General features: G+C 32.9%; 2 protein-coding genes across 2 annotated transcripts; one reads left to right on the top strand and one right to left on the bottom strand.

Annotated features, from left to right (window-relative positions):
- Nucleotides 1-607: 607 nt before the first annotated feature.
- Nucleotides 608-2,893, top strand: LOC145112604 (kinetochore protein). The gene is made up of 8 exons (XM_079048749.1): nt 608-873; nt 1,112-1,177; nt 1,284-1,430; nt 1,549-1,662; nt 1,741-1,830; nt 1,913-2,035; nt 2,174-2,388; nt 2,653-2,893. The coding sequence occupies exons 1-8, from the start codon at nt 693-695 to the stop codon at nt 2,662-2,664; spliced, it is 948 nt and encodes a 315-aa protein (XP_078904875.1). The 5' UTR covers nt 608-692; the 3' UTR covers nt 2,665-2,893.
- Nucleotides 2,894-3,384: 491 nt separating this feature from the next.
- Nucleotides 3,385-6,633, bottom strand: LOC145116347 (lysM domain receptor-like kinase 3). Its single transcript, XM_079052689.1, has 10 exons — nt 5,985-6,633; nt 5,623-5,820; nt 5,405-5,547; nt 5,226-5,315; nt 5,051-5,156; nt 4,797-4,948; nt 4,479-4,576; nt 4,147-4,285; nt 3,935-4,033; nt 3,385-3,824 (listed from the first exon to the last, which is right to left on the bottom strand). The coding sequence occupies exons 1-10, from the start codon at nt 6,631-6,633 to the stop codon at nt 3,660-3,662; spliced, it is 1,839 nt and encodes a 612-aa protein (XP_078908815.1). The 3' UTR covers nt 3,385-3,659.
- Between the last annotated feature and the right edge of the window lie 6,872 nt (nt 6,634-13,505).

Here is a 13,505-nt window from a genome sequence, read left to right as displayed (position 1 = left end):
AACTTATGAGAGAGAGAGAGAGAGAGAGAGAGAGAGGACAAGATAGGATATATTTTATTTGTCTTTTTTTTAATGATAAATGATAAACAAATATTGAATAATTCAAAGAAGAAAGACTTAAAGGCATTATAGTTTTTTTAGTTATGTCAGGGATGAAACATGTAAGTTTAAAATTAATCAGCAACAATCCAAATGAAAATGAAAACATATAGAGATCAAACCAACAAATATGGAGACGACAAGAAAAAAGTCATATATGATTTACTTTAAAGTTTTAAAATCAAAACATATAGAGATCAAACCAACAAATTTAGAGACAAGAAAAAATTGATATATGATTTACTTTAAAGTTTTAAAAACTTTTAATACTCTTGTAAAAGATACTCTTGATATCATAAGTTTGCATACATTTCTTTTAAAAGACATATTTACTTGATATCATAAGTTTCCTACCAAAAATTTCACACAAAAGGTGGCCAAACTTGGTTAAAATGAAGTTTGGAGTTTCATTTGTACTAAAAAGTTGTTAAGGTGTAGCACGGAGCTCCACAGAAAAGTTCCAGGGGCTCTACAGCAATTTTCCATTTTGAAAAAACAAATAAAGCAAAACGGCGGGCTATGCGAAATTGCGAAATGTGAAAACTCCCCGTTTCAAAACCTATCCCACATACACAACACACATAGATCTGCAGATGACGATGCAGGCGGGAAGAGTAGGAGATCGTGATATCAGGGCTAAAATGGCGGAACTGCGACTGATTACCGACAAAGAAATTGAGATTCATCAGCGGAGGCAAGAAGCCGCCGTTCTTTCATTGCGCAAATCTCTGCAGTCAATCAAGTTCGACGCCCAGGAAACTGTGTTAAATCAAGGTGAATTTATCTTTTAGAAATCTTAAATTGAGCGAACACTTGAGGTTTTTTCCGAATTGTGTGTGCGATTTGGTGTTAGATTCTAACGTTGATTAACATAAAAAAACTAGGGTTATTTTCGTATAGTAGAATACTCGTAAAATCCGACCATACAAATAGGGGTGGGGGGTATATACATCCTAAATATAGTTGTTTAAAGAAGCATACATGGAGCTAATCTTCAATGTGGTTGTTTCAGACAAGATAGGAAAGCTCAAAGCTCAACTGAGGGCGGTGGAGGACGATTTAGTGAAAGCTCTTTCTGGTATTCCCTCGTATGAGTAACAGTGCTATGATTTCGTTTTAATGTTATATAAGTGATTAAATGATCGTTGAGTTAAAGTAACAAAGCTACACTAATGGATGTTTAGTGAAGACCCGGAAAGAGGCAAAAAAGATGGCCATAGCAGACTCCATTTCTGCTACAAAAGCCAGACTCGAAGAACATAAGAAAATTGTGGCTGATCAGAGAATCAGAAAGGATGAATTTGCAGCAATCATATCAGACTCTTTCAAAGGTATTTTTTTTGTATTCTGTACTTTGTAATTAATTTGTCATCTAATATATTTGTATCACAATGTAGTGATGATTCATTCTATTAATCATTTTTTATAATAATACTTTTCGGTTAAAAGCTCTGAAAGAAAATGAAGAAAAGCATAGTCAAGATGCAGAACGTAGAGAAGAAATTGAAGAGGCGATTTCTTGGTACAATAGGGTGCTTGGATTCAGAATCGAAACAGGACATGGTACATAAGTTTCTTGATATGATTTTATTGTGTGAGGAGAAATGAGAGCTCATCTTACTTGTAATATAATTCTTTCAGGTATAAAGTTTATCTTCAGCAACATAAATAAAAAGAATCCAAATGAAGAGTATTACTTCACTATTCGCCTTGAGAATGATATTTATTCTTGTAAGTAAAGTAATGCTTGCATTATGTATTATGATCTCTAGTGTGATGAAAATTATACTGACTTTTCATTTGTTGTGTCTAGTGCTTGATTGTCATCCAAATGTGAGTGAGGTGAAAAAGTTGATCCATGAACTTAATGCTACTAATGGCTTGTATCATTTTGTTAGAACTATGAGAGCAAAATTTCAAGAGGTTGCAGCAGTTGGTATTGACCTTATCTTTTACACTCTCTGGTATAATGGAATTGGGGAAGGAATGGAATGGAATGACTCATTCCATTCCATTCTTTTGTCACTTCCATTGGGGGTATGGGTATGCTGTGATGTATTATTATTTTTTGCAGAAAATTTAACTGAAACTGGTGCTCATCCTCAAGAAACTTCTGTTATATCAATGTCTGCCCCATTTTCTTCAGTCTCCACTGACAGTGGAAGTGCAATGGAGGAGGATGACTCTAGAGAAACCAGGAAAGCCAGAGGTGTTCAAGGGGTACAATCGTCATTTCAGTCCCCTGGATCTGCTTCATCTCTACGCCGCCGCCAATCCCCACGGTTTAAGGTACAAATACTATGCCAGAGAGATAAGAAGAAATTTGCAACCTTTTGAAAATTCATATTCATATCAATCAACCGATTTTTGAACCATAAAACTGTAATGAAAATATGAAATTATAATGAGAGAATCCGAATCAGAATTTTACATGTGTTTAGTTGGTGGGGTATGGTTGGTTTACAAATTTGTTAAAGGAATTGGAATGTACTATATTATGTAAAAGGACCAAAATACCCTTTGCTGATCAAATGTGTTTAATGAATCTGGCAGGCAAAGAAATGAAGATGAAGGTTACTCTTTGTTCATTACAGTGTGACTTGCTTGTTTTTATGTGTGTTAGCCAAAAATGGTATCTTTTAACTCGTGTAATTGGTGGCAAACTCTATTGTTTGCTTGTAATTAAAAATATTTTTTAGGGTATAAGGAGTTGACAAATGCAATATTTGTTGCATTTAGTGATTGTTATAATTAATCGTTATTTATACAAAACCATCTTCTGCTTTCATCATAAGACTGCAATTGTTTGATGAGTTTTTTAGTTTGGGACAAATATTTAAATTGTCCCAACATAAAATATACACTTGGTCGGAATAAAAATCCCTTGTATATTTAGGTTTTCAAATGTTTGATCAATTGAAAAAAATTGAACGCATCACATTCCTTTTATAATCAAATTGAGACTTTTGTTGACTCATTCACTCAAATAATTGATTCTTTTTCATGTGATCTGTAAATTACGTTGAGAATGGTGATTTATTATTGATTCTTTTTCATGTGATCTGTAAATTACTTTCAGCAAACCATATTTGAATTTTTTTAAACTAATTTTGAGTATAAACAAAAAAACCCATTTTTTGATAGAGAAACATGCAAAAAAATAAAAAAAGCTATAAGTAAAATTAAATTAAATGTATTTTAATAATAATAAATGAAAAGGTGTTCAATAAGTAATAATGATAATTTGGTGCAATAATTAAATTTAAATATAGAAAATAAAAAAAATTGATTTGAAGAAATTTGATTGAGATAGAGTCATAGCACTCTATCAAATTAAATACCCCTATTCACATTTTGTAAAAAGATGCATCTACGCTCTTGAATTGTAGCTACCGAATATCGATTCATTACTTGTTATGACAAAAGAATTGAGATACATCAAGTGTTTGATGTTTCCCAGATGCATAATATGATCTATGGACACTGTTTACATTCTGTTTTGTCATAACTGATGTTTATATCTATCAAAATTCAAAAGGAATCGATTTGTGTTTGTTTCATCATCTTCCATTGAACAAGCCACTAAAAACCTGGCTCGTTCCACCCAGTGATGCTTCCCATTCTATGGAGCTCATCACAATTTGGGCCAACATTGTCACAACATTGCGCATCTCTGGTCTATTACAAGGATCTTCACTCAAGCATAACATAGCTGTTTCTGCCATCTGACAAGGGTAAACTTTTGTTATTATTTAATAAGATAAGATAAGATATGTTAAATCACCATTTTACCCTTACGTTTTAACAAAATATTCATGAATTCCAATCTACCAACCTTATTCGCTTCTTCAATAGGGTAACTTCCCTTGAGATTGGTGTCAATTTGAGCTTCCAATGCAGCTCCTGAATCTTGATCTTGAAATATTGCACGGAACTGCTCATTTTTTTTGGCAGAGAAAATAGCTAATCGTCAATTTGATTTTGACGTGAATAATCGTTAAAAAAAAAAAAAAAAACAAACTTTAGGAACATTATACTTTGACTTACCACTGCAACTAGTGTCTTGAGCTTTTTTGGATCGTGCTTATCACGTGCAAGTGCTTGCTGACCTGTTATCAGTTCTGCTAGAACCACACCAAATGCAAATACATCGGTTTTTGATGTGGTTTGCATTTCACATATCGACCTTTCATAACCAAATTGAACAACAAGTCATTGTCATGATAATAACCAAATAACTAATTAACCATAAACTATACCCAACTGTGAATTTCACTAAATTTACTTTTATATATATATATATATATATATATATATATATATATATATATATATATATATATATATATATATATCATCGTGCAACAAATTAAACATACTCAGGAGCTAGATATCCAGGGGTACCCACAACTCTTGTGGCTATGAAATCCTCTTCATTTGCATGTTCCACAAACTTGGTCAGACCAAAATCTGCAACCTACATATCATCATCAGCAATTCATCCTTCAAATCATGGAATTCTAATAACAAAAAAGGCAAGTATATGCTCTCGTATGAAGCTAAGGGGCTCTGATTAATTTGCTGAATGTTTTTGGACTATAATCTGCCATGATTTTGGTTGGGAATGGAATTCTTTCAAAGTAATTGGAATGTAAACCATGTAAAATGACCAAAATACCCTTTATTGACTTTTTCACCTTTGCTTTAAGTCCCATGTCAAGAAGTATATTGCTTGTCTTAATATCTCTATGAACATAGCGTGCCTTTGTATGATCATGAATGTATTCGATTCCCCTAGCAGCATCAAGTGCGATGTTTGCTCTTGCTGTCCATGAGAGTGGCTGATGACCTGTCACTTTGTGCTTTTTTTAGAATATTTAACAAACGAAAAGCATTGAATCCACTTTTTTATTTTATATAAATTATATAAATATATCCAAATATGGTTTACCTTTTAGCAAAGGGTCCTGAAGATGTTCGCTAAGTGTTCCATTTTGCACATACTCATACACCAAATAAAGATGGCTGTCACCACTTGCATATCCCAGTAGTTGCACCTACAGAGCAAAGACAAAAGTTTGGTCAAAATAGTCATTTAACTTTTGATTTAAAAATGAAGTTCTTACCACGTTATTATGATGTATCCTGCAAAGAACCTTGAGCTCTGCAAAGAACTCCTTTGACTTGCTGGATTTCATTTTCTTTATGGCAGCTTCCTGTTAGGCATATAAATAAGCAATGTTAATGTTAGATTAATATGTAAAAAAGGAAGAAAAAATTGTGTTATATATTATAAATGTCATACCCTTCCTCTTATTATTCCAAAGTACACTTTACCAAATCCACCTTCTCCTATTTTCCTAGCTTCGTCAAAATTATTTGTAGCCTCCTCAATCTCCTCCAGACTAATTATCACCGGTTTTTCAGACTCGATGCTTGTTGTTGCCTCTGCATCATCCATATAAAATAATAATAAAAAAATGTATTTTTTTTTTTCGAGGGCTACTATAACATTCAACTAACCTTCCATGTCTATATTTAAAAAGTGATCTTCCAGGCTTTTTTTCTCAGCATTTAGGCTTGTTCTCATAGATTTTGGTTCATCTTTCTTGATTCCATGATCCTGTCTTTTTTTAAAAAGAAACAACAACGATAATACCACGAAAACCAGAACAAGAGCTAACACAATAAAAACGATTATCATCCAAGCCTTCATCTTCCCTGATATATACAATAGTATAAGCTTAAAGTCAATGACTCAATACACACTAATAGCTGAGATGAGTTGAATATATATATATATATATATATATATATATATATATATATATATATATATATATATATATATATATATATATATATATATATATATATATACTCACGTGGCTTTGAATCTCGGATCTTGTTTTTCTCCTGTGGTACGAAAAGTACCCACCCAATATCTATAGAATTAGGATCTTTAGTCAAAACCCTATTCATATCCTCAACTTCAACCTCTTTTGCTGACAAAAGCTTAGAAATTGCAAGCATAGTGTCCCCGGATTGGACTGTGTACGTGACAACTTCTTTGTTAGATTCGTTTTCCAAACACCCACAAACAAGACGTACATTGAGTTCTTCATTTTCTCCACTAACATTCCATACTTGCCCACTATAATACTCATTTGATATATACTCAACACTCTCTCTTGCAGGTTTCTGTTTATAAACCGTATCATACAAGTAGTATCCATCACTGCTGCTGTTGTCTTTCTTACAAGAACACTGAACTGAAACTAGATAATCGATATTGGAATTGTGGTTTATGGGTGTGATTTTGGAGGTGTTGACAGAGTAGAAAGAGCTTATTTCTTGGAGGTTTTGACCTTTGGAGATGTGGTATAGATATGAATTGCATGTACGAGTATAATTAGAACAAGTTAGTGGATACATAAATGTTGATTTTATGACTACATTGAGGGGAAGAACTTGTGTGAATGAAACGATGAACAAACTAACATAAAGAAAGTGAGAGGATGAGGCCATGACCATTTTTCAGGAAGCAAAATGGAATTGTTGGACATGCAGAGTAGTATAAGTATAACGGCTACACTTTGTAGTCACACGTTTGTCATCTAGTTAGAGGAAGCTAAAGACTGTCTCTTTGTGATCTAATACAAAATAACGACTTAATTCAATATACAAATATTATTAGACCCCGAAATTCTTGGATGTTTAATTTTCTCCATTTATTATCTATATGATCAAAATTTGTTTTATTTGTTTTACTCATTTATCTACTTATGAGTTTTTGACATAGTCAATATCAAAACATTTTCTTGAAATAATTCGATTGTACTTGTTGGCATGATGTGATAATGACAAAGAGAAATTCCAATATATATATATATATATATATATATATATATATATATATATATATATATATATATATATATATATATAATGCATGGCCGGCATAAATCTCCATCATCATTGGGAGTTCCTCCTACAATCATGAGAAAAGGTTTGGAGGATCTTCATAATTAAGATGATGCTTATATTGTTGGTGATTTTATATCACTAATGTTATTTAAGTGTAATGGGGTTAATTTGTTGATCAATGTCACTTTGACAATTCTTGAATAAATCGGTATAGTGTGGAGTGCACGTTTGTTTAATTTTGTCTTTGTTGAAAGTATACTGCTATTTAGGGGTGAAGCCCCTAAACTGACGGGGGTCCGGGAGCAGCGCCCCTGGGAGCGGGGTTCAAGGGGCGGCAGCCCCTGGCGGGGTCCAAGGGGCAGAGCCCCTGGCTGGGATCGAGCTGTCAGGTCAGCGCGAAAATCTTATATATATATATATATATATATATATATATATATATATATATATATATATATATTATGTTACTATATTAAAATTGCATCAGAAATCCGGATTTTTGATAAATGTATCCGGTTTTGTGATCCATATTCTAGACCCGGATTTAAGGTTGTTGACCGTTTGTGGACAGTTTTAGGACATAAAACTGTCATGTGGCAGTTTTAAGACATGAAGTTTTTTCTGTTATATGATCATATCCGAATCTGTGTTGGTACACTTCTTCTTCATAATATCAAAACATTCGCTCTTCTGTTTTCTCTCAATTCTGAGTCTTATCCGATTAATGGGAGTACCACCCAAATACTTTAATCTGAAAGTGAAAACCACAATTCTCAGAATTTCCAAGGCTATTTTATCCCGAATTTTCTTACATATATGGGCCCATGAGTTGTGGGGCCGAAGTTCAGTTTATAAATAATGGGTTTATGGTATATGCTTAACTTTGGTTTGGGTTGAACACTAGTTTGGGCTTGTTTGCTTTTTGGAATTTAATTACCGATTATTTCAAACATATATTAACATAAAAAATGTTATCAGCTCAAATACGTATGATTTTGAAGAAACTTGTGTGCTTGGCTGTTTGCTCTGGTGCGAAGTTGCTTAAAGGTGTTAAAATAGTTTGGTTAGAAGGTTGAGCAAGGTGTAAAGATGGGTATACTAATTAGGTTATGTAGAGTTTTAGCTTATAAATAAACTATCTCAACTTGCTTTTCAAAAAACTAATTTATAAATTACGATAATATATTTTTATGGTCTTATCAAAACTAGATTATAATAAACTTAAAAAATAAATTAGATTACACATGTCAAAAAGAGTCTTAATATTGATAACTGTTATGTATGGTGTGTCAACACTTTACCACCCGTTTTTTTAAATTTATAAATACTTAATGTATTAAAAATGATTATAAAGCTATACTGTTATTGTTGCTATAGCTTAATTTATTCTATTCACTAGGACAATTTAAGATGCTGTAAGCACTTAATTGACCTTAGGCGTAGTTGATTTAGTTGATTCGGCTAACCTTTTGAGTTTTGACATCATGCCTAATTGCCTATAGTTTTATTTAATTGGACCTTGATTACTTTAATCTTGAAACTTAAAAGAGGAAATATTAATAAGTTAAATAGTTTCTTATTATACAGTTACATATTTTATGACAAATAATAATAAGATAATGGAAATAGGAATTTCCTAATAAATAAATAAACAATAACCTAACATTTAGCTATATACCTCAAATAATATTAAATTTGTCAATTGTTAACTGAAATAGGTAATCCCTACTAAATATGGCAATTGAAACTAAAATTTGCAATTCCTATAATCCTAATAAGTAATAATCTAATATCAATCCAAAATTATAAAAAGAAAAGAAAATTTTCATTTTTTTTGGTTAATAAACATCCTCCCTAAATATCTCACGATTTCAAAACTAATCAAGCCGCTCTAATCATCATAAACCAAGGTTCTAACAAATTTGTCTTGACGTGTCATAACTTCAAAGTTTGTACTTGACAACACGTTTTAACAAAATGTCATCTTAAGTCATATATTTATATAAAAATAAATAATAGTAGAATATATATATATATATATATATATATATATATATATATATATATATATATATATAAAATTGTCGGCTTAGGTCACGTCTTAATAATGACGTTTCTCACCACGAGGTCTACCACTCATAAAAGTTTGAAGTTTGATATTGCCGCCAAGTCACGCCGAACGTTGTTTAGAAGATGTCATAATCCATCAAGTTCGATAATAAATTATGTGAAGTTCATCATAATACAAAATATTGCGAAAACACATAGTTCGATGAATCTTTTATTTATCCATATAAAAATCTATACAAATTTCACATAAGCTAATAAAATAATCTCACACGTATAAATATGTGTCCAATACTCCAATCAACATTTTAATTCAGATTTCAGATCAAAAAATGCGTTAGTTATTTTTTATTTAATCATTTTTAGGAATTCGGCTGTATTACTTGGAAGATAGCCTTTGTAATAAACTAATAATATAAATAACATAAAAAAAGTAGACTAAATTTCATTGTTGGTTTTTATGGTTTTAAAAATTTCTCTCAGTCATTTTGGAACTTTCTTGCTCGAATGGTCCTTAACTTTGGAATTCATAACACCCACCGGTACTTATGACTAACGTTGTCAAGTGAATGCGTTATGTTTTTTTTAAGACTATAATACCTTTCATTTCATAAGGACCATTTGTGAAACTTTGTCTTTTTATGTTCGCTTAAATTACAAAATCCACCCAATTGAGTCCACCATCATTCCAACAATGTTCTAAGTGAACCACCAATGACCACCATAGTCCGCCACATTTCGGAAAAAAAAAGAATTCAAACCAAAAATGTTATTGAAAACCAAGAAGAAGGAATGGAAACCGCCATTTCAATCTTATCCAACGAAAAAAGAAATAAATTAAAACCACAATATAACAAGTAGTCAAGGAATTGAAGTGAAACTAGTTTCCAACCAGAAACAAAAAGAACTGTAACGACTTCATTACTGAAAACAAAATTGGACTAAGGTTATGTTTGGCGTGCTAGCTGATAGCTGAAAAACTAGTTGTTAAATAAAAAGCTAGCTGATAGCTGAAAAGGTAGCTGATAAAAAATAACGTTTGGTAAAACCAACTGAAAAACTAGCTGAAATATATAAAATTACATAAAAGAATATGTAAGAGTATGTGTTTCTATAATTAATTAAGGGTGTATTTGGAAAAATTTTAAAAGCTTCTAAAAAGCTAGTCTAAGTAGCTTTTCAAAAAGCTAGCTTATAAGTTAGTTTATAAGCTACTTTTTGGCTTACCAAACATGACAACATAAAAAAACTCGAAAAATAAGCTAGCTTATCAGCTAGCTGTGGCGCGCCAAACACAACCTAAACCACCATTAGCCATTCGATAAGCATGTATAACCAAAGTGACAAAGAAACTCATTAACCACCAATAATCATGTTTCAAGGAAAGGAATTGAACTAATCCAAGTAATTTGCATATAAGTTCATTCCAAAGAAATTCAAACCAAAACCGTTCAATCCAAAGCAATTCAAGAAAAGGATTTAACTACCAATAATCATGTTCAATCCAAAGGAGTTCAACCCAAGCAATCCAACTAAGTCAATCACGTGTTTAATAAAAACAGTTCAATCCAACCAATACACAAAGCTATTCAATCGCATGCTCAAATTAACACACAATTGGTAACATGCTGGTAACAACAAAATCCATTAATTGAAATGCAAAAACAATGTCAGTGCTATCAAAATCCATTAATTGAAATGATAGACATCAGGTATTCAAAATAACAAAGAACGCAAACAATCTTACTTCTTTTTTTTTTTTGCTTTTTGCTTTGCATACACTCAAATATCACCAACCAAGTCTTGATGAACTTATAAAAAATCAAAAGGGAATCAAATCTCTTCCTTTGGAAATTTAAAATAAACTAAGTAATTTATACCTCATTTCTTGATGATCCCAACCACCATTAATGTGGTATGCATCAACGATGTTAGACTTCGCAAAATCACTCACCAATATCTGAGGAGGCATCGACCGAAGTTGATCGACATAAACAAATTCTCTTTTGTAAGTTTTATTTAAGTTGGAACAGGTGTGCAACAAAATAGAAGAAAAAACGGAACAATGGAAATTGCTTGACTACTAAACTTTTACTAATAAACGAGACCACTAAATTCTTGATCTGAAACTTGTACCCTATTTATACTAGACATAATTGAATCCTAAACAAACACAAAAACTAAAACAAGTCCATATCAAGTTTCCTAAAATAAAACAAACTTTCTTTTAACCGATTAATCCAACAATCACCCCCTTAATCGGTTAAGCCACTCGTTCAAAACACTGTCGATTCCTCTTCGATTAGACCCGCTTCTTCCTTTTTGTAACATCTAACGTTACTTTTATCCCAGACACGTTCATTACCATCTTGACTTCTCCCGGACCCCCGACCTCTTCCCCGGTCACGTCCAAAGTCATCCCGATTTGAACGTCAATTGCCACAATGCTTACAAACATGTGATTTTTCCTCACTAGCCAACAATAACCCACCTTGAGTGTCCTCCACTTTCTCCGTTCCTCTTATACGCTCCTCGTATGCCTTCAATCTACCAACCGCTTCATCGAATAACATTGAATCCAACTCGAAACATTGCTCTATGAAGCCACGATTTGAAGAAATGACTTAGGCATCGAATCTAGTAACCTTTTTACCAAATCACCTTCTTCAAGCTCATATCCAAGACTCCTTGTTTTTGAAGCTAAACCGGATAATTTTGTCACAAAATCATGACCGTTTCACCCTCCTTCATGCGCAAACTTTCAAGTTCTCTCTTTAACGTTGCAAGCCGAGCCGTTCTCACCCGATCCACTCCCAAATACCGTGTTTTCAGCCCATCCCACACTTTCTTTGGTTCGGTGTAACTCGCCATTTGCAACACCATGTCTTCGGGTATCGCTTGAAACAAAAAAGCAAGAGCTTGTTTTGACTTTTTTTGATCCGATGTTTCACCCGCCTTTGGTTCGACCGTCTCCCATATGTCGTGTGCATCCATAATCGACTTGACTTTGACCGCCCACACCAGATAATTCGTTGGACTCAAAACCGGAACTTGATACGTCATTGAACCTCCTTCTTTAACCAACGACATCCTTTTCTCCTTAACCCCGACTTCTTTAATCAAGCTTGTTCCGAGAGCACTCTTCCACCGGACAACAAGACAAGGTCACGACCACCTTTACCGTCTTCCGTCACCTGCAAAACGAACCGATTCAAAGTCACCCACTTTGACGTCTTCCTGTTCATTTACTCCGCGCCTCCGGTTAGTCTCTCACAAGCCCGATTAAAAGAAATCGGGGTTGCTTGTAATCAACCTCGAATCACACCCCCTTCAATGAAATCGCTCTGATACCAAGTGTAAGTTTTATTTAAGTTGGAACAGGTGTGCAGCAAAATAGAAGAAAAAACGGAACAATAGAAATTGCTTGACTACTAAACTTTTACTAATAAACGAGACCACTAAATTCTTGATCTGAAACTTGTACCCTATTTATAGTAGACATAATTGAATCCTAAACAAACACAAAAACTAAAACAAGTCCATATCAAGTTTCCTAAAATAAAACAAACTTTCTTTTAACCGATTAATCCAACATCTTTGGGGCCCAAATATATCGTCATTCAGCAGGGTACAATACTAATAATGAATGATGTTTTGCAAATCAACTAGATAACATTTGCTAAGTAGAATGTTTCTTCAAAACCTACCTCCTTGCTAGAACCTCAACCATTTTACCTCCTTCAAACTTCGTTCCTATTGATTTTTATTAAGGATTCCGATGAGGGGTGCTGGTTTTAGAAATCGATGGGTGCGACAACTTCAAGGTGACTTGATGGAGTCGTTAATAAGGGTTTTGAAATAAAGGCACTGGAACAATGAAAAGAGAAAGGGGGTATAAGGAGAGAGGGTATTTTAGACATTCCATTTGGTCCTTTTAGTACTTAATGGTGTTAACCCAAGAGAATTGGTCACAATGGTGGACCTCGAGGTCAAGTAAAGTGTACAGTTGATTATTAACTTAACCATGCAAATTAATAAAAAAAACTAAAAAAAATAGACATTATTTTTTTGAAACGGCAAATTTTTCTACTCCTAATCTAATCCTAAACACTATCTATGTTTTCTAATGAGCCTTGAATCCATGATCTCTCATTTGAGAGAATCACTCTTTACCCCTAGGCCAAAGACCCTTTGATAACTAAATGTCATTTTACAGTTGAAATCTACGATGCCATATAACTAAAAAACAGTCGATAATATTTTCTATAAGGACACATAACTAAATAATGTCATTTTACAATTAAAATTTACAAAGACACATCACTTGCTCACTATAAATGGTTTTATAGACATTTTGATTAGATTAGTTTGATAAATCAATGCCTATTTAACTTACGTTTGCAATTTGTCAT

The sequence above is a fragment of the Lactuca virosa genome, chromosome 5, assembly GCF_052849685.1.
Source record: "Lactuca virosa cultivar CGN04683 chromosome 5, Lactuca_virosa_CGN04683_v6, whole genome shotgun sequence".
NCBI classification, from domain to species: domain Eukaryota; kingdom Viridiplantae; phylum Streptophyta; class Magnoliopsida; order Asterales; family Asteraceae; genus Lactuca; species Lactuca virosa.
The sequence above is the reverse complement of the archived record's forward strand: the minus strand, read 5'-3'. Positions and strand labels throughout refer to the sequence as shown.

Bases quoted from the DNA above. Each gene is read 5' to 3' on its own strand.
- LOC145112604 (XM_079048749.1), top strand. From the start codon at position 693: ATGACGATGCAGGCGGGAAGAGTAGGAGATCGTGATATCAGGGCTAAA. The intron at 874-1,111 runs GTGAATTTATCT...TGGTTGTTTCAG, and splicing joins GGAAACTGTGTTAAATCAAG to ACAAGATAGGAAAGCTCAAA. The intron at 2,036-2,173 runs GTATTGACCTTA...TATTTTTTGCAG, and splicing joins TCAAGAGGTTGCAGCAGTTG to AAAATTTAACTGAAACTGGT.
- LOC145116347 (XM_079052689.1), bottom strand. From the start codon at position 6,633: ATGGTCATGGCCTCATCCTCTCACTTTCTTTATGTTAGTTTGTTCATC. The intron at 5,821-5,984 runs GTGAGTATATAT...TGTATATATCAG, and splicing joins GATCCGAGATTCAAAGCCAC to GGAAGATGAAGGCTTGGATG. The intron at 3,825-3,934 runs GTTGGTAGATTG...TACCCTTGTCAG, and splicing joins CTATTGAAGAAGCGAATAAG to ATGGCAGAAACAGCTATGTT.